General features: G+C 59.3%; 2 protein-coding genes across 2 annotated transcripts; one reads left to right on the forward strand and one right to left on the reverse strand.

The window, feature by feature from the left end:
* Positions 1-215: 215 nt before the first annotated feature.
* NPTX1 (neuronal pentraxin 1) lies at positions 216-9,655 on the reverse strand. Its single transcript, XM_036997280.2, has 5 exons — positions 9,082-9,655; positions 8,601-8,808; positions 6,367-6,611; positions 5,003-5,182; positions 216-4,253 (listed from the first exon to the last, which is right to left on the reverse strand). The coding sequence occupies exons 1-5, from the start codon at positions 9,523-9,525 to the stop codon at positions 4,032-4,034; spliced, it is 1,299 nt and encodes a 432-aa protein (XP_036853175.1). The 5' UTR covers positions 9,526-9,655; the 3' UTR covers positions 216-4,031.
* Positions 9,656-9,780: 125 nt separating this feature from the next.
* Positions 9,781-18,305, forward strand: LOC108385148 (uncharacterized). The gene is made up of 5 exons (XM_036997283.2): positions 9,781-10,109; positions 13,216-13,325; positions 16,057-16,216; positions 17,170-17,336; positions 17,418-18,305. The coding sequence occupies exons 2-5, from the start codon at positions 13,234-13,236 to the stop codon at positions 18,175-18,177; spliced, it is 1,179 nt and encodes a 392-aa protein (XP_036853178.2). The 5' UTR covers positions 9,781-10,109; positions 13,216-13,233; the 3' UTR covers positions 18,178-18,305.
* Positions 18,306-23,160: the final 4,855 nt, after the last annotated feature.

Genomic DNA, 23,160 nt, shown 5'->3' on the forward strand with positions numbered 1-23,160 from the left:
AGGCCCCTCCCTGCCCCCGGCGGCCCAGTGCCACTGGAGGGCTGTGGGAGTGCTGAGGCATGCACCCTCTCTGCAGGCGCGGGACCCTGGCAGGTCCCTTGGGGTGGCCCAGCAGATCGAGATGGCCTCCGCAAGCTGGGAAAGAAGGCACATTCCAAGGAGACCACAGTCTTTCTTCACTCTTTACTGTGTAAAAATAAACTCAACAATTCATGTCATTTCAGCAAGAAAATGAAAAAGAAAAAAAGAAGAAAGCAAGAGTACCAGTAGAAATAGTGCATTTCTAGAATTGCTGATGGGAGGTGGCAGGTCCCATGGTTTTGTCCCATTTGATACCCAAAAGGCTGCAGATCATATGAAAAATGTACAGCTTTGGTTAGCAAATAATGAAAAAGTAAGATACATCGATTCTCTTTCATATTATACAATATATACATTGTAACAATATCAACCATCGGGGATTTGCTTTGTTGGTTATTTTTGTTTTTTGGTGTTTTTTTGGCAAATAACACAAAATTGGGACTCTTAAGTATTGGGCTTTTTTTTCTCCTCAATTATTTGTTCCCCTTCAACAAAGTGCACTTAAATCCACTATGCATGGAAGTGATAGATTTCCGATCATTAGTTGAATAAATTTACACTGTTTTAAGAGATGACACGTATTGGTTGCCATAAGATTACAAAGGATACTATCTTCTTAACGTTAATAGTATGTAACCCTAGTTTCTCTAGCACGTTTGGAACTGATAATCAAGTCCTCAACTTAAAAGTCAGCTCCGAGCAAAGGGTCCACCGTAAATAGCCAAGTTACATCCTGTCCCCAATATGCCTTTGAGAACAGGTGGTCCCTCTTTGGAGCTCATTGGAATGACTGTGAACCTCATGCCAGCCTCTTCCCTCCCCTTCCCTGCCCACAAGACACCCCCTTGGTCTCGGGTCCCAGGGCTGGTGACAAAGTGATCTTTGCAGTCTTAGAAAATAAACTGGGAATCTACAAAAGGAAAAGAAAGCATACAAAATGTATCTTTTTCTTCCAAAATACATGCTCTCAGTCCTATGTTTTGGTTGGAGCCTGAAAGTATCACGGGAGATATAGGTTGAGTTAATTTATAGGTTTGTCCTTTTCTTTCATAAAAATACTCTTGTTTGGTAATAAACTTTTTCTTCTACAGTAAGAGAAATAACACTGTGTTATCAAAAGCAAGAAGGCTTACGATTCAAGTGGGATCTCAGCCCCAAAGGCCTGGAGAGCCTCCATCAGCTCTCCCACCTCGGACACCCCGGGAGCTGCGGGACACCAGCTCGGCAAAAGCAAACACTGCCTTGACAGTGGTTTTTTATCTTCTTGTTTTATGAAATGGCTTACCTGAGATAGGCATGTATCATTCAGTGCGAGAGGGAACGTCAGTCAGATTAAGGAGTAGACGGGGACTGTGGATTAGATTTGTGGCTGTGTCATCCACCTTCCTTGGGGCCAGCAAAGTGCCAAGTGTTAACACAGTGAGGGAGTCGGTGGGCCTGGCACAGGCTCCAGTGAGGGGCGGGGAGGGAGCTAAGTGTCAGCTTCTGTCCCTGGCACCATGGGCGCATCGGGGGAGGGGCCAAGGAAGGTGAACGGGCAGGGAGGCCGAAAGGGCACAGGCGTAAGCATCCGGGGTGTGCTCTGCCCATCTCTAGTCAGGGCAGAGGATGGCTTGTGGTCCTGAACGGACAGCTCCCACCGCGGCCTCTGGGCAGCAGGTGGTCTGGGGTCCGGTAGATCGGCAGGGCTGGTGGGAGGTGCTGAGGGGAGAGCACCCAGCCCGCTCGGGGCCTTGCCTACGCAGCAGCTCCAGATGGCTGACGTGAGGGGTGGGGCCGATCTGGGCTAGGGGTGACTCCAAGCTCTTGCTCTCTCCCAACCACGGGTATTGTTCAGGCTTGTTCTCAACCTACACGTTAAAAATACTTCTTGGTGTGTTTGGGGAGCAGGGAGGGGGAGAGGGAAATCGATCTCTCCCTTGACCTCCTCCGACACCCTTGGCTTGCTTACCCAACCTTTTTTGGTAGCTACGTGGATGATCACAGAACAATGGGTGTCACTCGGTACATGACACAGAACCAGAGAAGTCCATGCAGGCAGGGGAGCACACGTCAGACTGAGGGAGCAAGGGACACGCCACCCCGAGGAACATGCAAACAGAGAAGGCTCCTGCAGGCCCACAGATGCCACAACCCGCTGGGCGCTGAAGGAGCACAGGGGTCTCAGAAAAGCCACTGCTGGACCACAACACACAGCACGGCGCCTGGACTCCTTCCTCTGAAAGAGAGCGATACGCCGCAGAACGGCAGTGGGCTGCTGAGCAGACACCCACGTGGACACTAACACAGAGGCACCAACACAGACTCACACAGACGCACTAGGTTCCAACACAACACGGACCTGCGTTTAAGGAGACAGGTGCCCCTGGAAGGGACAGAAGACAGAACACCTGCTCCTCTTGAAGAAACGCCTGCAGCTGCACAGGAGCCAGGCAGTGAGGGAGAATTTCTAGAAAGACTTTCCAGCCTTTTGCTAATTAGACTCCTGGTGAGAGTCCAGGGTGCCCTTGGGGCATGCGACCCCCAGATGGTGGCCCAGAGTAGGGAGCTCACCCTCCCCTGGGCGTGATCTGTCCACATGCTCTTCCTCTGTCACTCAACACGCACATGCACACACACACTCGTCTCCCCACCTCGGAGAAGAAAATGTGCATGGTTGTTTTTCATGAAGGAAACAAAAGTCAAAGGTTCTGGGCCCTGGTCTTGTCTCAGTGTCACCAGCTGGGGACAGGCTGGGGGCTGCTGCAGGGCTTCAGCCCTCTAAGACCGTGGCATAGGTTTCAGACCTCAGTCCTGGCCATGTGAGAGGTCTCCAGAGTCCCTGTCCCCTTGTGGGAGTCACTGAACCAGCTTTTTGAGCCCAGGAGCATGGAAAGACTATGGCTGCCAAAATTACCAAGGACCTTCTCATTGACTGGTCAGATTTGAGTCTCAATGGCCCTGTGTCCATGGGTCTTCGTCCGTGTGGGTTTCCTTATCTGAAATGTCCCCACTGAAGCCTCTGGTCTTCCACAGCCAGGGACAAAAGGGGAGGTCTCCGGGGACCCTAGCTTCCTGGGCTGTGGGTGGGACACTGGCTGGTGGCTGAAAGAGAGGGACAGGGCCCAGCCTCGCAGGTCCAAGGAGGTGGGAAGATGAGGGTCAGAGCCAGCCAAGCCAGGCATGCAGGCCAGCTTCCCCAGCCCAGCACTGTCCTCAGATGCCAACTGCAGGGCTGCTGGCTGGGCACTGGGCGGTGGGCTGGGGATTGCCCAGTTCCTGGGGTCAGCCCCACCTCCTCTGCCCCTCACCACCCGACAGCATGTGGTGCCACCCCAGAACACCACCAGCTTTCAGACCTCGGAGAATCACTTCTACTATACGATAGAAATTCTCCGTGGGGAGGCTCCCTCCCCAGTCGTGAATAAACCCTAAGACATTTATTTCATCAGAGGGGGGGATGCGTCCTAGTTCTAAAAGAGGTTTGCAAACGAAGACAAATGCGTGTGCTGAAGAGGCCGCACCAGCCCCAAGGCACACAGGCAGCTAACATGGTCAGCAAATGCACATATTCGACCAGTCATGAGATTTCCCAAAGCCACAAAGAAAGAAGGAAATGAAATACCTCATTCTAAAAGAAAAAGCCGCCGCCCCCCCCCAGCCCCGAGACACACACCTGTAAACACACCCGTCCTCTCACCTACTTCATTGTCCAGCATGTTGCAGCCACCTGTCCTGGTGGTGAACAGGGCTTGCCTGAGAAACGGGGGGCCTCCTCGGGGACGGCCGGAGCTGGGCCTGCTTCATGTGCACAAGGGCGAACCAGGCTACGTGCGTGTGCGTGGTGGGTGTGCAAGGGTGATGCCTTGTCATTCCTGGGGAAGAGGGAGCGAGACGACGGGTCATCAGGGCACAAGCAGGGGCGAGGCGGGCGGGCCGGGCCAGGGCGGGGGCTCAGCCCCGCAGGGCCCTCAGTTGATCTGACGACAAGCTTCGAATGTCCACTTGGTGGCTCCGCCGTAGATCTCAATGTGGGACTCGGCCCAGGCGATGACGTTGCCAGAAAGGGCCTTGGTGCTGCAGGTGGCCAGGTTGTACACCTCCCCCGGGGTCAGCTTGCGGTCCCAGATGTTGAAATGGGCCAGCTCGCCCACGAACGCTTGAGTGGCATCAAACCCACCACCCAGAGTGTCCTTCAGAAACAAGAGGAGGAGGTGGGAGGGGGTTGCAGAGGTAGGGCATCATGAGAGGGCCACCCTTGCGGGGTGAGTTTCTGGGCATCCCCACCCCCCGCTGGGAGCTCTGCACATCCAGCCCTGAGCACCATCTGGTCTCCTGTCTCTGGGCCTCCAGCTAAGTGTCGGTCCCCCTCGCCCCGGGAGCCCAGGGAAAGGCCACGTCTGTCCGGGATGTGGGGCTGCTCCTCGGGGCACCTGCACGCAGCCTCTCCCTGTGGTCAGTCCCTCCGCCAATGAGGGAGGGGTCAGCTGGGGCCATGACAGCCGTGGGAGCGGGGCCAGGGGAACCTCCCCTACTCCCCCGATCCAGTCAAAGCACTCAGACGCTGCTCTCTGCCAGCAGCCCACCCAGCGGGAGCAGAAGCCTGGGGCTCTCCCACCGGGTTCCGCCTGGGTGCCCAATGGGAGACAAACCACTTCCAGGAAATAAATTATGCATGGCTAAAGGCAGGACCAGCCTTCCCACGACCAGGAAAGTCTTGCTGCAGCTACTAAGAGTGGGGCGCCGAGCCGGGGCAGCCTGCGTTTCCCAACAAGCCCACGCAGAGCAGGGACTTGGCCCAAAGCTGTGCAGCTGCTTCCCTGGGCTGCCTCCCAGGGGAAAGCGCTTCCCTCTCCACCTCCTCTCTCCTCCCTCCCCTCCCACCTCTTCTTCCCCTGCAGCAGACCGCCCCCTGGTCCCCGCCCCTGGTCCCCGGCAGTACCTGCTCCTGGCCCAGCACCAGCACTCCCTGTGGCTTGATAGGATGATAGGGCGCCAGGTTCTCCCCGTGGCCGCCCTGGGTACCGTCCTGGTAGGCTTCCCAGACCCCGTCCCGGGTGGTCCAGGTGATGCAGATATGATGCCACTTGCCATCGTTGATGACAAAGGGCAGCTTGGCCACCTGCGAAGGAGGATGACACACATTTTATGGACCCAGGGGCACAGCACAGGGTCAGTGATCACTGCCAGTCATTAGTTCCGCTGTCATTCTTCCTACTGCTGCATTTAAAATAAATGCTACGAGCCGGTATCGAATTCTCTCACCACCTGCCACTCCAGGCTTTATTGGCCGCCGGCCCCACCCAGCAGAATCACACAGGAAGTGTGAAGCCTTGTCCAGCGAACCCCTAAGATCCGTCTCAGTGTACCGTCTCCTCACTCCTCACCCTCCTCCCTCTTTGCTAGTCTACAAAACAACCTTTGGACGGGAGCCCTGGGGTCTGAGTTTACTGCGGCCTTCAGGCCTCAACCAATTGCTGAACTCTCTGGGTGCTCAACTCGCCCAGCCTTTGCAGAGACTCAGAGACACCAGGAGAGGTGGCACCATGCCTTTGAATTTTGACTTGCCTGTGCCTGGGGCTTCATTCCACTCTTACATTCCAGGAGGGTGGATGGGGCAGCAGACAGAAGATGGTAGGTGTCACGCCCTTTTAGCTTGGGGAAACAGGGCCCAGAAAGGAGCAACCCTTCCTGGGCAAGCCATCGAAGCAAGGGCTTGGAATCCAATCCCCAGCCAGGGTCTCGGACATTTACTGCCAATGCTGGCATAGAGACGAGGGAGTCTAAGAGCTGGCATTCAATTCCACAGCTGAAGGAAGGCCACTGTGGAGAAGGGCTCTCTGGAGGGCAAAGGCTGCCGTCTCCGAGGGGGTCTGCTCAGCTCTGGACTCCTCCCAGGGGTCAGGGGTCAGGCAGGATAGATTCAGGCTTGGGAAGAATCTCTAGGGCAACTTCACCATTCTTAGCGCATCTACGGGTCTACGGTCCCGCAAATACATGGAGCAAAGCCAGTTCCGAAGCCAGCTAGGGCCAGGATTGGATTTGCGAATGGACGGGTCCCCTGGATCATCCTCTGCCATCCCCCACCCTCCTGGGCCTTTGGCAAGTTTCCAGCTGCACCCTGTTAATGGAGTGCAGGCAAGAGTGCCCCTCCCATTGCTCCTGGTCTTCACCCTCGCCCTCCCGGCACACACTCCCCTTGGGGCCACGGCAGCATCTGAAGCTGCGTGTCCCATGACTGGCACGGACAGGGCCCTAGGGACCTCAGCCTGCCGCCCTGCAAGCCCAGATGGATGGGGGCTCTACCTTGTCATTGATGAGGATCTCCATGGGGTTGTTGCCCCACTCAATGAGGACCAGCTCGTTGGCCTGGCCCGGCACGGCGTAGGAGAAAGGCGTGCCCACCCCAGGCGCTGCGCTGGACTTGAGCCACATGCACACGGAGAAGGCATACATCTCGGGCAGGCTCTTCTTCACCTTGGCATACATGTAGTTGGTCCGCAGGGGGAACGTGAGCTGGAACTTGTCTCCAGGGCGGTTGTCCTTCTGACCTGGGGAAGGCGGGACACGTCCTGACAGCTGCACCTGGTGAAGGGCTTGTTTCTGACGCCCACTCAGCCCCTGCCAAGCTCACAGATCAGACTCCGTTTCCATTGTATATGCCAGGGCACCAGTCCGGGGCCAAAGAGCTGAGCAAAGGTCTCTGCTCTCTGAGTCTGGCTCCCGCAGCGCCCAACCCTGGGGAGGCTGGGGTGGGGGTGTGGGAAACACGGTGGACTGAGCTTCGGCACCTGGGCTGAGTGGTGGATATCCTGTAAACCGCCCTCAAAGTTGTGGCTACAGAAAAAAAGAAGGTCTCCTCCCTGCCCTGAAAGAGACCACCTCAGAGCAGCTCCTTTGGGGGCCCGGCCTGATTCCAGGATGCTGGCTGCTGACGGTGCTCAGAACCACTCCCTTTTCTCGGATCCCCGCCCAGGACAACCGAGGCCCCTGGTTCTCATCACACTTTCCTTGAGGCCGGACCCCGCTGCAGTCCCTGCTCACCCTTCTGACCCAGCCCACTAGCCCTGAGGACTCAGGCTATTTCCAGAATCCCATCCACCCCACAGGAGGAAACTCTGCCCTCCTGGACTCTTGGGGCCATGCTGCCTGGAGCCTGCAAGGGGGCAGGACAGCAGGGGGCCGGGAGGCAGCCCCGGGGTCAGGGGCCCCCCAGGGTGACTGCCCTGATGCTATGCACTCACTCCTGGGTGAGCTTCCTATGTTTCCTGAAGAATCAGGCTCCTTTTTCAATAGCCTGCCTTGCGCACGGCCACAGCAGCCTGCCTGCTAGTGATGTCTCCAGGGAGGGCTTGTCTGCCCCCTCTCCACCCACACGTACACCGCGGCTGTGGCACTGGCCACCGTGTGCCTGACTCCAAGCAAAACATTCCGACCTAACAGTGGGCATGGGCACCAGGCCTAGAGCCAGCTCCACTCCACTGCCAGCTCCTGGGTGTGCTCTGGGGCTTGCCAGGGGGCCCAGAACCTAAGCCAGCCCCCCAGGCCAAGAATGATTTCTAGAGGGCATCCCCCTGGGCCAGCACCTCCCCCCTCCCGCCCCTAAGCCAGGTGTCAGGGAACGGAGCAGGGCTGGCCCCAGGCGGTGCTCCCCACACCCACTCAGGATCACAACGCCCCCCCTCCTTGGACAGACCCAACCTCTCGCCTCTCTAGGAGGTGTTTTTCATTTCCCCCAACCTCCCCTCTCCCATCCCCCCACGCTCCCCCATCCTTCTTCCCGATTTGTTTTTTCAGTTACATAACGTGCCTTAAGATGGCACTGTTTAGATCCATCAGGCACAGTTTGCGGTCTGAGAAGGGTCACGTGGTCCTCCTCTGAGCCAGGCCCCCCCACCCGTTTACAACCTTGTTTGATTTCTGAGACTTCGGGGCTGAGCTGCGGAGCTCCCTGGGCTGCAATGGGGGGCTGCCTGAGTAGGTGACCCAGGGACCTCCGGGAGTGCAAGATGCCCGGACTTGGGTCACTCCCAAGAGAAAACTGCGAGGAAGGGACTGGGGTGGGGGTGCCCCGAGATCCCTAGAGGACGCCAGGGGTGCCTGGGAGCTGAGAGGAAGCCTGCCCAGGACCCTAATCTGCTGGGACCAGGAGGACTCGGCCCAGCCTGAGCCTGCTTTCTGCTGGGGACAGGGACGGACTGGAGCCAGGCTTTCTCAGCCGGGGACGGCTGGGCTGCCACAGCTACAGCACAAAGTTACTGAAGATTAAACAAATCAGACTCAGAAAAATCTTACGGGGTATGTGCCTGAGGGGACTGAAGGGGGTGGACACCAGGCAGCCCCTTCCATGGGGATGTCCCCAAACCAGGGTACCGCAGCCGGGCCAGGAATGCCAGCTGGACACCCAGAACCTGGGATGGGGATGGGGAATCGGGAAGGGGCCGGAGGGATGGGGGTGCTGTGCAGGGAGTCAGGACCAGAGACAGGGACTCCTGGCCCAGGGGGCTGGGGCAGGCAGCGCGACCACCCCCACCCCTTACCTTTCTCCAGCTCGCTGATCCGCTGGTGCAGGGAGGTCAGGGCGCTCTCGATCTTCGCCCTGTCCTCGGTGTCGTTCTTGGGGCCCCCCTTGCCTTCCTCCAGCGTGTTCACCCGAGACAGCACCTGCCTCTCCAGGTCGTCGATCTTGCTCTGCAGCAGATCCTTGAGGCTGTTGGTCTGGCCGGAGGAATTGAGGCGGCTGTACTGCTGCGGGTGCAAGGGCGGGGGGAAGCCACATCGTTACGCGCGGCGCAGGGACCGTGCCGGTGGCGCGGTCCCCTCAGGGCGACTGCGGGGGCGGCCTGGCGGAGGGCTCGGGCGAGCGGCCGTCCGCGGGGCCCCGCGGGCTGGGAAGACCCGGGCGGGCGTTAGTCGGCGCCCGGCCGAGGCGGGGTGGACGGTGTCCGGCCGGGTCGGGGGTGGGGGTGGGGCAGGGCAGGGGGCACGCGAGCCGGAAGGGGAACCGCGGCGCGCGCGGACCTCGAGGTTCTCCAGGCGGGTTTTGAGCGACTGCAAAGTTTGCCCGAGTTGGCTGAGCGTCTCGGCGGCCGGTGTCCGGGACAGGTCGCCCATGGTGTTCTTGCCCGCGCCGGGCGGCTTGCGGCCGCCGGCCGTCCGGGCCTCGCCGGCGCCCGCGTCCAGCGTGCTCTGGCTCTCGCAGCGGCCCAGCTTGTTGGTCAGCTCGCGGATGGTGTCCTTCTGGCTCAGGATGGTCTCCTTCTGCTGCAGCACGGTCTCGCGGAGCTGCAGCACGTCGCTCCGGAGCTCCTCGGCGCCGCCGGCGGCCACGGACGCGGCGCACATGTCGGCGTCCACGGGCACCGAGGTGCAGATGAAGCGCGTCGGCCCGAAATCCTGGGCCCCGCCGCCCAGCAGGCAGAGGGCGAGCAGCGCACAGGTGCGCGCGGCGCGGCCGGCCGGCATCGCTGCGGGCGGGAGTCCGGGCACTGCGGGCCCGCTAGGCTCGGCGCTGCTCGGCTCGGCTGGGGCTCCGCGGGCGGCCCGCGCTCTGGGCGCCGCGCTGCTCGGCCGCGCAGTCCGCACCGCCACGCTGTCCGGCCCTCGCTGTCGCCGGCGCTGCGGAGCCCGCGCCTTTTATGCCGCCGCGGGAGGGGCCTCGGCGCCGCCGACGTCAGCGGGGGAGGAATCCCGCTTTAATTGCCTGCGGCCGGCCCGCTGAGCGGCGGAGGTCGCACGCGCGCGGCGGGCGGCCTCCAGGTCTCCTCCCCGCCCCCGCGGGCCGCCCCCGCGCCGCCAGCCGCTTCCCCAAAGTCTCCCAGAGCCGCCGGGGGGAGGGAAGGGGGCGGGACTGGGTAGAGGATGGGCCACCTGCGCGCTGTCCCCGAATCTCCGACGGGGCTCTGGGCCGGTGGGAGGCTGCGGCGGGCTCGGGAGGCAGAGCTCGGTTCACCTCGCTCAGCTGCACAGAACACCCGCGGGGCCCGCGCGGGTGACGTCCAAGGCCGACCGCGTCCCCAGGGACTCAGATCGTCTACACCGTGTGCCGGGTGAGGAGCGCCCGGAGCGGAGCCGCGCGGCGCCCCGAAGTCCAGATAGGGTGTCGCGGGGCCGCCCCACCATTCTTCGGTGTCCTTGTGGGTTGAAAAGCGCTTGCACCCTGGGTCTGGGACGTCCCCAAGACCCCGTTCCCGGCTCCCCTGCGCCCCCCTCCTCCCCAAGCCCCGGGCTCTGGGGACCCGCAGAGCCCCGGGGGAATGACAGCCCCCACCCCGCGCCTGCGGGGCGGGCGGCACTTCTCGGAGGCGCCCCCATCAGATCGAGCGTTTCCTGCCAGCGGAGCCGGCCAGGTCCTCGGCAGACGGCGCCGCCGGGGCTGGATGTTCCCCGCAGGTCCCGGGGAGGCGCCGGGCCCGCCGCGCCGACGAGCGCGCCAGCGGGCCGACCCTCCGCGCTCCCGAGCGCGGGCACGTGTGCCCGTCAGTGAGCGTGTCTGGGTGTGTGTCCGCGTGTGCGTGTCGGGTTTTCCGGACCCCACTCGCCCCAGCTCGTCCCCTCTCGGCGGGTGGCTGGTGGGGAGGCATTCCGGACTTGCTGGGGGTGAAGGGGGGCGGCTGTGGGCATCGCCCCTGCGGCGCTCCACAGGGGGGGCACTTCAGTCACCGCCATCCATACACTGGAACCCGTTTTCGGGCCGCGGCACAGGGGGTCTCGGCTGCCGGACTCCCGTCTGGGTTACGACGCCCCGTTCGGGGCTCCCCACCAGGACCCGGGCTGCAGGCCCGCCCGGGGGGTCAGAGCCAAAGGCCTTTCGGGTGGCGCGTTCCAAGCACCCAGTGAGCCTTCCACCCCGCAGCCTCTGACGGGGCGCCCGCGGGCACCCACGGCGGCTTCAGGTTGCGGTGAGCGGCCTCCCCGCAGAGGCAGAAGCAGCGGCTTAACCGAGAGCCTTACGTCAAACCCCGACGGCCCCCTCTCACCCCCGCCCCCGGGGCGCCCCGCCGCCTCAGCCGGGAGCCCTCTCCAGCCCCAGGCGGCGAGCCCGGGCGACCCTGCACGTCTGGCGCGTCCTTCGGCCTCCGCTTCCCGGCGCCAGAGGGACCCCGCGGGCCACACGTGGCTGTCCGGGCTCCGCGCGCCGCGCCCCGTGGGGTGCGCGGGGTCCTGGCCCCAGCGTTCCCGTTTGCCCACCACCCAGCGCTGAGCCCCGCGGCGGCTCTCGACCGGGCGCCCCAGGCCAGAACTTGACTGGGGGTCCCTCCACGCCCAGGGCTGCGTCAGTCCAAGGCCTTCCCTGAGGGGCCTGAAGGCGAGGCCATCCCGAAGGGCGCGTGGGCGCGGGAGGGGAGCCCACCGAGGCCCAGGCCATGCGTCCTGAGCCCCTGGTGTGGCAGGGGTTTGCCCGCGCCCAAGACCTGGACGGAGCTTTTACCGCCAAGGGAGGAGACCTCTGCCCTGGGGCACGGGGGCCACCCCCCCAGAGGCTGAGAAGCCCGCGTGGGGGAAGGGTCCTGGGGCAGTGTCCAGGGGACCCGGGAATGTGGGGTCCTGAGAGGGGGAGACGGCTGTCAGGGCCGAGACCCTTGGGTCCCAGCACGACCCTTGGGACCTCTGTGGAGCACACCGTTGGCCAGAAAGCCTTTGCAGGGCCCCTGAGCAGGTACGCGGGGCACTGCCTGGCCGAGGGCCGCAGTGCAGGGCCCCCGTCTTTAAAGCCTTGTGACTGCACTCAAGACCGGGCAGGCAGGGACTCAATCCTGGTGATGTCTGCGGCTTCCTCTCCCTCTCCGGCGTGGGCTGGTATCTGGGCGGGAGGGCTAGGTAGGCCAATGAAAGGTCACTCTGCCCAAAACCCTTCGAGGGGGAGCCCCAGCTGCCTAGCGTCCTGGCCGGAAGGCTGGGGGATGCAGGGGCACCCTCATGTGTGGGCACCGGGTTCTCTCCCACTGTGGGGTGGGGAGGAGGTCCTGTAAACACCCCCCCTGGAGTTGGAAAGAGATGCTCAGTGCCATACTATTACGTGGTATTCCCAGCAGAGCCACGCAAGATGTGAATAACCTCAAAAGAATAGATAATAGTAAAATGTAGTAAGAGTAATTAGAAAGCAATGAATTCTGAGTATGTAGTACCTTTGATCTTAATATAATTTAACTGTAAATTCATATGATTTAAATTTTAATGATGGCTGTGTTTAACAGTCAGCTTGCAAATTCCTGAAATGTAGCAATCGGCTGTTGTCAGCCTGCTCAGCTGAAGAGGATGGGGAGGCCTTCAGAGGTTAGACTGGGGGTGCAGGGCAGGCCGAGGGGGCTAGTAGGGAAGTGTGGCCCGGGGCTCCCTGGCTGTGGCCAGCATGGTAAAGGCAGGCAGGCATATGAAGGCACAGCTATTTATAGGTAAGTCAGGAGGTATCCTGAAGATGCCAGTGCCCACTGAGGGTCTTTACCTAGTGGATGGTGGGAACCCACCCAGGGAGGTGCTGAAGCTGCCCCTGGACCTGCTCTCACCCTGTGGCATCTCCTGGGCTGTCCTCTTCTCAGGACAAGACCACAGGCTGGTCTAGAATCTCAGGCAGAGATCCCTTCAGGGTGTGGGGTGCTGGGTGCGATCTCTGCTAAAAGTGGCTCACTGCTTATCTCTGAGCCCATTGAGCATGAGGGTCTGCCCTGTCGTTTGAAACAGCTGCCCCTGCAGGGAGGAGATTGGGGAGGGGGGCGTGGGACCACCCAAGGGGCTCTGTCTGGGAGGAGGAGAAGGCAGCAGTTCCCACCAACACAGCTCAGCTGGGCTGCCCTGGGCCTCCGGACTCCCTGATCCCAACTGGGGCTTCCCCACAGCGAGGGCCTCCTTCCTCGGAGCCCTTCCCAGGGCAGCGACTGGCCCGGTCTGACCGTGGACGGAGCCCCAGGTGGTGTCCGTCTCCAGCCTGCCCTCCTCTGGACTGAGCCCGGCGCTGGCCTTGGGGGTGAGGAGACTTGAACTGAGGACATTCCAACCCCGACCCACAGGCGTTCAGGGGCACCACCACGAATCCTTCTGAGGAAGGCTCGTCTCCCTTTCCTCCAAGCAGAGGTTTCTGGTGCCAGGGAGCATCACGGGCATCTAACATAGTGTAAATGTTCATAAAGTTTGCTCTCTGCCCACAAATATTCCCAGAGCATCTACTGAGGGGAGATGGGACCAGGGCAGAAGAAACCACCACCTCCGGCCTGGAGAGCGCTTGTGCTGCAGGGCAGAAGGGTGTATGTACACCTTCAGCGTGGCAGGTGAGTGGGCAGGACGTCTCCTGGGGAGGTGGTACCAGAGAGGGGTCCTGAGAGTGGGTGGGGAGAGGGGGCTGATGGTGGGGGGAGGCATGGCCCAAGGGCATGTCCTTCACCTTGGAGGAGCAGAGGGCAAAGCGGGATGTGGGAGGGGTGTGGGTGGGGTGGTGGGACAGGCCTGGGGCCAGGAGCCAAGATTTCTTCCTGTCGGCCAGAAGGCTGTGGTCCTGGGGGTAGGAGGCCCCCCCTGGAGCGCTTCTTGGAAGGCAGCCTTGAGGCGAGGCAGGTTTGGGGAGAAGGGTGGAGCTGAGAACACTGCCGGAGGCTCATTCGTCAGGACGCTGATGACTTGGGTTTGGGGAGTGAAGCAGAGGAGGGGGCTCGGTTGATTCCCGACTGGCCCCGAGGGGGGCGAGGGGCTGGTGGTGCCGCGGTGGAGGAGGGGAAGGTCTGGAGGGAGAGACAGACGGTGAGTCCACATGGGACACGTCTCCCTTGAAGCGGTTACCCAGCAGCCGGGAGGAGGTTGCAGCAGTGATGCCCAAGCACCTGGCCCTGGCCAGGCGCTCAGTGGGCTCCCACCAGTGCCCAGGGAGGAGGCAGGTCCCGAGCTGAGATGGAGGGGCTGAGGGTCGGGACAGAGTCAAGCTGACGAGCGAGCCCTGGGTGTGCATCTTCGGGGTGGTGGGGGTACAGCCAGTGGGTGGGGAGACCACCCAGGGATGGAGGACAGTGCCCTGACCCCAACAGGGACTGTCCTGTTAGGATTTCTGATCTCCGCACTTAACAACACCAAGGAGAGGTGCTGGTACTCTCCGCCATTTGTGGGGCACTGCGGACATCAGAACACTTTCCATCACTGTCTTCCCTGCCCTCCCAACTTTGGAGCTAGTAAATTCTAAGGCTGGGTCTGGAACGGCCCAGGAGCCCCAACCCGGGGAACCCCAGCTTGCATTAATTTGGTTCGCTCGCCCAAGCTAGTGGCGTAGGGCTGGTGCGGTGGGTGCCAGGCCACCAGCCTGCTGTGTCCTCACTCATCAATTTCACCATCTGCCAGACATCAGGAGAGGGCATTAGGAAACACGAAACAAGGTGAGGCATACTGGTGTCAAGAATACAAATGGCGTGTACCGGCGGTGGGGGGGTCACAGCTGTCATGAGGCTAAGAGGCCATCGCTCAGGCCTGGGGGAAAGGCTCAGGTTCCTGCCAGCAGGGGTGGGACCTGGCCACCCCAACAAGACTCAGTGGATGGAGGTTACAGGCTCCCAGGGGCGGGAAGGTGCCTCAGGGCCTCCAGTGGACCAGAGGACACAACTCAAATTGGCCCTTTGACCCCAAATTAGCCCAGTGCCTGGTGGGATGCTTTCCCACATCTTACTGCATCTGATCACATGAGGGGCCTGTGAAGCCAGCACAGCGGGTTCTTCTGTGTTTATGTCATAATTTACAGACAGGCCGTCAAGACTCACTCCCTTCCAGGGCTCGGCCTGAGCAGCACAGCAGATTGCAGTAACGCAGGGCCTGGCCTCCATCTCTGTTCATTCATTCCACGGACAGTCTTCCAGGACGTCCTTCATGCTGCTGGGGACTCTCTCACACAGTGGACACACAGAGGTTTCCCGCTGATTTTATTTTAGGTTGATGTTCAGAACGTTCTTGGTTTTAAGTTTCAATCTCATGCACTTTCCTTAAGATAACTGGCATCTGGCATCTACTCCAGCAGTTATATTAAGATCCCTCTAAGAGGGTGTCCGGCTGGGCCAGAAGCGTGGACTTTGAATGACCTGCGGTTTTCCAAGGCAGGGTTTCACGGTGGCTCACAGAGGGCCCCAGCAAGGATAGCGACGTCACGGATGCGGTGGGCCCCTCTGGTGCGGGGTGAGGCACGCTGGGAGGGAGGGTCGCTCAGCATCCCAGCTCCACCCGTTTCCAGCCTCACCATTGCCCTGGGTGAGACCCTGGGTGAGATCGGGGCGACATCGATGGTGCTGGGTTGTGGGCAGAGGCCTGCATGCAGCGAGCGTGCCCTCAGAGGTGGCGATGGCTGTTCCTGTGACCTTGATGGGCTGTGGGCAGGGCCCAGCCACCCAGGGACAGCCCTGGGCAGGAGGGGAGCCATCGAGGCACACGGGGAGCAGGGGGCCGTCTCCCAGCTGGGGCTGTGTGTTCCATGGGTTCCGCCTCTTTTTTGCATGATGTTGGGTCTGAAGCTTTGGGGTGTGCGGCCCCTCCTGGGGACAAAGGGGCAGCTCCTGGGGAGGGGCCCTCCTGAATTGTGTGTGTGTGTGTGTGTGTGTTTGTGTGTGTGTGTGTGTGTGTGTGAATGAGGAGAGGAGAAATCTTCCTGTTCACGCAACTGGAAGAGAACAAAAGAACCAAGGAATGAAGCCCCCATTGGGATGTCTTGGGGTCGCAAAGCCCCCTTTCTGGGAAGATTTTCATTTCCGGTTGCATTCTCTGCTCAGCGCGGGGTCAGCCCAGTGCCCCTGGAGGCAGGCTGCGGCGGGAACGCAGGAGCAAGCCCTCAGAGCCGCCTTGGCCTCCTGTCCTGCCGCCTCTCGGCTGCCAGCTGCCAGCCAGTGGGAGCTCAGGCTTCGCCAAGAGGCGCTCCTGGCCCGGCTGACCCCCCACAGCTGTGTGAGGTGCACACTGTCCTCCGGGACCCTCTCTGGCCCCTTCCCTAGACTCAGCAGTGGGACAGGGAAGCCTCCCTGTGTCTGTGTCTCTGTCCAGCTCTGTGCTGAGTGCCGTCCAAGGGCCAGGTGGTGCTGGGCACACGGGCAGCGTGCAGAGGACCCGGGTGCACCCTTGCACAAGGGAAATCGCCCCTGACAAGGATGCCCACAGCATGGGCGTACCCCTCTCGTCTTACTGCAGGCCCCTCCGAGGTCAGGTGGGTACTAGCTGTGGTCAGCTCCCCACAGGGGCAGGCAGGCAGTCCCCGGTCCTTATGGCCCCAGGGCTTCTCAGGCTCCACCAGCAGCCCTCTCTCTGCACAGCCACATGTGCACACCCCAGATGTGCTTTGGGGTGGGCAATGTGAGTCCACCATTGACGAGTGGCATAAAGGCTCAGTGGACAAGAACCTTTCCTGACCTCCAAGCGGGTGGCCCTGGGAGGGTTCACCAGCCCCCTCAGGAGGTCCCGGGAGCAGTGGCCAGATCCATCACCCCCCTAGCATTCCCTTCCCTCCCGGATCACTTCACACACAAACCGCTTTCAGCCTCGCTTCTGCTTCTGGGGTGGTGCAGCTAAGTCAGGGATGCCTGGGGAGCGTACAGCAGGACCCGGCCTAGGCTGGGGGTCACAGAGGATCTTCCCAAGGAAGCGACGTGGAAGCTGAGCTCTAAAGCAGGAGTGGGAGTCATCCAGGCAGACGTATTCTAGGTGAGGAAAGGCAGTGTGTGCCAGGGCCCTGGGGCAGCAAGGTGTTTGGGGTGAGCAGAGGGGTGGGCATGGAGGTCAGCAGAGCCTTCTTTGTAGGTCACATTAAAGGGTTTAGTCTATATTACGGTCCTGGGAGTCCCAGAAGGGTTTGGAGCAAGAGACTAGTTTAGAAAGATTCTGCCTGCCCCTTGGTGGCGAATGGACCTGGTGCTGGTGCCGGAGGGGGCAGGACGCCAGTTAGGAGCCTCTGTGAGCAGTATGACGATGGCTGGGAGCAAGGGTGCAGGCGGGAGAACACCCCCAATCACGCGTCCATTCTGCGTGAACTACAAGGGTGACCGTATTTAGCCCTTGGCCTTGACAGCTGCTGTGGGGCTTCCTCGCAGACGCGGCAGCCCCGTTTCCCCCAAAGGCCTCTGACGTCTCGCTGGCCTCTTTTCCCGTTTCCTTCTTCTGTAGGTGGGTCTGGTGACGTGCCCGACACGCGTGCTGTGTGGCCCTGCCCAGCCCGGTGGCCTGTGCCTGTCCTGTAGCCTCCACGCGGAGCTCAAGTGGAGGCAGGGGAGCGGGGCACCCACCCACGCACTGGGAAAGCAGCCCCGATGTGGATATGCCCTAGTGGCCAGGTGGGGAGGTGGGGCGAGGGGGCCAGGTGCACCCTCTCCAGTCTTCAAATCTGAGACAAGACGGCTGACCTCTGGTCCTAGGTCTTCATCTGCGGAGGAGGTATTTTTCCGCCAACCCGGAAAGCACACGGAGAGGCAGAGCTTGGGCTGGAGGCGGGGCCGGCATGGAGGGCTGGCGGGGTCGAGGAGGCGGCTCCCTGCTCCCCTCTGCCCTTGGGCTCGGCTCCTGCCGCTGTGGGCCCTCCCCTCCCGGTGCTGCCCCACCGCGGGTGACCAGGGGGCCTCCAGGGAGGCTCTCCCCGGCCCGCAGGGGCTCGGGGTCCAGCGACACGCCCCGCGGGCCCCGGGCAGGCTGCCGGAGGGCCGCGTCGGAGCTGGAGTCAGGCGCGCTGGGACAGAGACCCACTTCCCCATGGCCAGACCCAAGCCCCGCACACCCCTCCTGCGGACCCGCCTCGTGGGCGGCTGCCATCCCCAGGTGGGGGGGTCGTCTGGGGCCCCGGCCGGAGGCAGCCGGCCCGGCTTGCTGCGCCCTTTCGCGAGGGGGTGCCCCGGAGAGCCGGCTGTGGGAGCTCCGAGCCTGCTTCCAAGAAATCCGCTGCGTTTCGCCGCAGCGCCGGCTCGTGGGCCCCGGAGCCCCGGCCCCCCTCTGTGCCCTGCACCCCCCCCTCCCCTCTCTCCGTCCTTTCATCGCTGCCCCGCGCTCCTAGCACCTGGGTCTGTGAGGGCGCCGCTCCTGCGGCCGCTGCTTGTAGCTGGCTGTGATGAAAAGCGTCCGTTTTACACTCGCCGGGCCCAGCAGCACTACAGACACACAGATCCCTTTGTTGCAAATAATTAATTTGACTCCATATTGCGTAATATCCTAAAAAGCTTTCTGGGGTGAACTCCTGCCGGCCGGACACTGCGATCTCATCAGTATTGCATTGCACTGGGCCCTACTGTGATGCAGTTTCATTAAAAATTTAATTTGTGGTTTAAATCCACAGTATTTCCTTTAAAAGGAGGGCAGAGGATGCAAAGGGGGGACAGGCTTCATGTTGTGGGGGGTGGTGAGCGGATCTGGGGAGAGGGAGGCCTTCCCAGGGCGAGAGCAGCAGCCCCCCTCCCATTGGCTGCCGGCCGGGCTGCAGCCTGAAGCTGGACGGAGCTTGGACCATTCATAGAAAATGCTTCTCCGGCTGTGCTGGCCTCCTTTTCAGCGGTCCCGGGAAGCCAGGAGCTGCCGCAGGGGGGCCGGGGGTAGGGAGCGGTCCCCGGAGGGCGTCCCCCACGGAGTGCAGCTTCTCCCCCTGCCCGGTACAGTCAGTGCCACAACTCCCAGGGGAGTGTGGGGCCTGGCAGTGCAGTCTGGGTCGCCAGCACCCCCTTGTGGCAAGGGTAGCAGTTCACAAGATCCCTGCTGGGAATCGCTGGCCCCTGAAAGGCTGCCCTTAGTCTATTCCCTCATCTGCACTTGCAGACACCCATGGAGGGCTGGGGTGAAGCCACCACCTTGCAGCTGACAGACCCTGTCCCTGGGATTTCTTTTGCAGTGGGGGCTCCGGGTAGCGGGCCATTCTGCTCCTCCATCCAGGCACGGGAGGCCTCAGGAGAGCTCTGCTTCTGGTAGGGGAGGGGACAGAAGTGAAGGGGGCAGGGGAGCCGGCACAGAGCAGGCAGCTTTGCAGTGCTGGCCGCCAGGCTCTGCCCCGTGCTCTCCAGTCCCTGCAGGCCCTGGCGAGGCCACCGATCATGGAAGGGAGGGATTTGTGCATCCCTGGCTATCTTCTGACATTGTTCCAGAGTGACTAAGTCAAGTGCCCTGGGGCCGGCTGCAGAGAAGGGACAACCTGCTCTGTAAACCCGATTTGCTGTCTTAGCATTTTTATAGGGAGCGCGAAGCATCCACGGGGTCAGGTACGCTTCCCCCGCCTCCCTGCCATGTGCTCACAGGTCACGTGCCACAGGCCCAGGACATGGACTGGGGTCCGGGCATGGTGGGTGCACAGAAGGGGGGCTCAGTGTCTCACGCAGGGCAGATGGCTGCCCACCTGCAGAGACTTCCCCCAAAGACCCTTGGGGGTGACCGTTTCCACAGGTGGGCTGTCAGTGCCACAGAGGTAAGAGTACAAAGATGTGAGACTCTCAGGGTCCCAGAGAAGAGAGGCAGAGGTGGCCATGCACCAGCGTCTCCTGACCTGGGCAAGGAGGGCCCCTTTCAGCTGCCCAGACTGCCTTTCCCCATCCACGGGGAAACTGGACAAGGTGAGTATTGCCCCCCTTGGGAGCGGTTTTCAGAGTATCTGTGGGCTCTGACGATGGTGTGTGAGGCCCCTGGACTCATGCAGCTGGGGGCCATTCAGGAAAGGAGGACATCCTGGGGCCAGGGGCGGAGTCTGTCCAGACAGAAAAGTGCGGCCGGGCATCAGGATAGAAGGACAGGCTGGTCCTCCTCAGCAGGCCCACCATGCATTTCAGAAAGCACAGGCTGTAGTGGAGACGGCTTGGCCTGGCCACAGCCCAGAAACAGGCAGGACTTGGACCCATAGGTGCTGTTGGTTTCTATGCCTATTTCCTGGGTGCTCCTGGGCAGTGGGGAGATGGTCAGGGGAGCCTGGCAGTGAGAGACACGGCTTCAGCATTCTGCCTGGGCCAGAGGCAGTTCCTCTGCTTAGATGCTGTGTGACCTCAGATGGGTGACCTCCCCTCTCTGGGCTATGTCAAAGGTTCACTAGCAAGCGCCATAGGCTCTTAGCATGGTTCGCCCCATGGTAGAGTCAGTAAATGCTGATATGCTCTTGTCTTCCCCGCCCTCCAGACACTCTGGTACTGGGAATGACATGAGGAGGGAGAGGGATGCTCGGGCTGTGTGAGGGCCTGGTGCCGAGCCAGGGAGGAGGAGGAAGGTGGGTCTCTGAGCAGCACAGGCTGGACCCTTGCAAAGCAGCGCTCCCCAGTGTAAATTTAAATTTAAAGATGTTTATTAATTGTAAAATATACACAACATAAGACATACCATTCCAACCGTTCTAAGTGTCCAGTTTAGTACCGTTAGGCGCATTCACACTGTTGTGCGGCCGCCCCACCGTCGGTCCCCAGAACTTTCTCATCTTCCCAAACTGAAACTCCGTCCCCGTTAAACACTCCCCCGCCTTCCCGCCAGCCTCTGGTAATCTCCATCCTCTCCGTCTCTGTGAACTCGGCTCCTGCAGGGACCCACGTAAGTGGAATCCCGCAGGATTTGTCCTTTTGTGTTTGGCTTGCATCTCCTAAGGCCCACGCCCGACGTAGCAGGTGCTGGGACTCCCTTCCACAGGGCTGAGCAACATTGCGGTGTGTGGACAGACTGCACGGGGTTTATCCACTCTCCTGGGCTGCTCCCACCTTTTGGGAGTGTACCAAAAGCAGGGCTGCTGGCTCACCTGGTCCCCCTGCTTGTTTTTTTTTATTTGGGTATCATTAAACTACAATTACATGAGGAACATTATGTTTACTAGGTTCCCCCCTTCACCAAGTCCCCCCCACAACCCCATTACAGTCACTGTCCATCAGCGGAGTAAGATGCTGTAGAATCACTACTTGTCTTCTCTGTGTTGCGCAGCCCTCCCCGTGCCCCCCCCACACTATACATGCTAATCGTAAGGCCCCCTTTCTTTTTCCCCCGTCCTTATCCCTCCCTTCCCACCCATCCTCCCCAGTCCCTTTCCCTTTGGTAACTGTTAGTCCATTCTTGGGTTCTGTGAATCTGCTGCTGTTTTGTTCCTTCAGTTTTTTCTTTGTTCTTATACTCCACAGATGAGTGAAATCATTTGGTACTTGTCTTTCTCTGCCTGGCTTATTTCACTGAGCATAATACCCTCTAGCTCCATCCATGTTGTTGCAAATGGTAGGATTTGTTTCTTTCTTATGGCTGAGTAATATTCCATTGTGTATATGTACCACATCTTCTTTGTCCATTCATCTACTGATGGATACTTAGGTTGCTTCCATTTCTTGGCTATTGTAAATAGTGCAGCGATAAACATAGGGGTGCATCTGTCTTTTTCAAACTGGGCTGTTACATTCTTAGGGTAAATTCCTAGAAGTGGAATTCCTGGGTCAAATGGTATTTCTATTTTGAGCTTTTTGAGGAACCTCCATACTGTTTTCCACAATGGTTGAACTAATTTACATTCCCAACAGCAGTGTAGGAGGGTTCCCCTTTCTCCACAACCTCGCCAACATTTGTTGTTGTTTGTCTTTTGGATGGTGGCCATCCTTACTGCTGTGAGGTGATATCTCATTGTAGTTTTAATTTGCATTTCTCTGATGACTAGCGATGTGGAGCATCTTCTCATGTGTCTGTTGGCCATCTGAATTTCTTCTTTGGAGAACTGTCTGTTCAGATCCTCTGCCCATTTTTTAATTGGATTATTTGCTTTTTTTTTCTTGAGGTGCATGAGCTCTTTATATATTTTGGATGTTAACCCTTTATCGGATCTGTCATTTATGAATATATTCTCCCATACCGTAGGGTACCGTTTTGTTCTATTGATGGTGTCCTTTGCTGTACAGAAGCTTGTCAGCTTGATATAGTCCCACTTGTTCATTTTTGCTTTTGTTTCCCTTGCCTGGGGAGATATGTTCATGAAGAAGTCACTCATGTTTATGTCCAAGAGATTTTTGCCTATGTTTTTTTCTAAGAGTTTTATGATTTCATGACTTACATTCAGGTCTTTGATCCATTTCGAATTTACTTTTGTGTATGGGGTTAGACAGTGATCCAGTTTCATTCTCTTACATGTAGCTGTCCAGTTTTGCCAGCATCACCTGTTGAAGACACTGTTATTTCCCCATTGTATGTCCATGGCTCCTTTATCGTATATTAATTGACCATATATGTTTGTGTTAATGTCTGGAGTCTCTCTTCTGTTCCACTGGTCTGTGGCTCTGTTCTTGTGCCAGTACCAAATTGTCTTGATCACTGTGGCTTTGTAGTAGGGCTTGAAGTTGGGGAGCGAGATCCCCCCCAACTTTATTCTTCCTTCTCAGGATTGCTTTGACTATTCAGGATCTTTGGCGGTTCCATATGAATTTTTGAACTATTTGTTCCAGTTTGTTGAAGAATGCTGTTGGTAATTTGATAGGGATTGCATCAGATCTGTATATTGCTTTGGGCAGGATGGCCATTTTGACGATATTAATTCTTCCTAGCCAGGAGCATGGGATGAGTTTCCATTTGTTAGTGTCCTCTTTAATTTCTCTTAAGAGTGTCTTGTAATTTTCAGGGTATAGGTCTTTCACTTCCTTGGTTAGGTTTTTCCTAGGTATTTTATTCTTTTTGATGCCATTGTGAATGGAATTGTTTTCCTGATTTCTCTTTCTTTTAGTTCATTGTTAGTATATACGAAAGCCACAGATTTCTCTGTATTAATTTTGTATCCTGTACCTTTGCTGAATTCTGATATTAGTTCCAGTAGTTTTGGATTGCTTGTTTTGTTTTTTACTAATACGGAAACCAAGGCTACACAGAGTAGCTCGGAGGCTTGCCTGTGGAGTCCCAGCCTACCCCAGCCAGCTCCTCCATGGCGTATTCCAGGCCTTCTGGAAGGCTCTCTGGAAGGAGTGAACCATAATGAATGCAAACTGGCCCCACTGCCGAGGTCATGGGATGGGGAGCTCTGGGCCAGGGCAGCAAGTGAGCAGCTGCAACTAGCCTCCGAGTGTGACCACGTCCCGGGTGCTGGGTGTCCAGCTGTGGATGAGCCCAACAAGGTGTCCAGAGGGGAGCCGTAGACCAGGAGCACATTGAACAAGACAATAATGCAGTGGTAGGAGCTCAGCGCTGTGGGCTCTGGGTTAC

Source organism: Manis javanica, chromosome 4 (assembly GCF_040802235.1).
Source record: "Manis javanica isolate MJ-LG chromosome 4, MJ_LKY, whole genome shotgun sequence".
Taxonomy (NCBI): domain Eukaryota; kingdom Metazoa; phylum Chordata; class Mammalia; order Pholidota; family Manidae; genus Manis; species Manis javanica.

Excerpts from the sequence above, each read along its gene's own strand:
- NPTX1 (XM_036997280.2), bottom strand. The coding sequence starts at position 9,525 with ATGCCGGCCGGCCGCGCCGCGCGCACCTGTGCGCTGCTCGCCCTCTGC. Across the intron at positions 8,809-9,081 it reads CCCGCCTGGAGAACCTCGAG|CAGTACAGCCGCCTCAATTC; the intron begins GTCCGCGCGCGC and ends TTGCACCCGCAG. Across the intron at positions 4,254-5,002 it reads TGGTGCTGGGCCAGGAGCAG|GACACTCTGGGTGGTGGGTT; the intron begins GTACTGCCGGGG and ends TTGTTTCTGAAG.
- LOC108385148 (XM_036997283.2), top strand. The coding sequence starts at position 13,234 with ATGGGACCAGGGCAGAAGAAACCACCACCTCCGGCCTGGAGAGCGCTT. Across the intron at positions 13,326-16,056 it reads GTACACCTTCAGCGTGGCAG|CTCTGTGCTGAGTGCCGTCC; the intron begins GTGAGTGGGCAG and ends GTCTCTGTCCAG. Across the intron at positions 17,337-17,417 it reads GGATATGCCCTAGTGGCCAG|GTCTTCATCTGCGGAGGAGG; the intron begins GTGGGGAGGTGG and ends CTCTGGTCCTAG.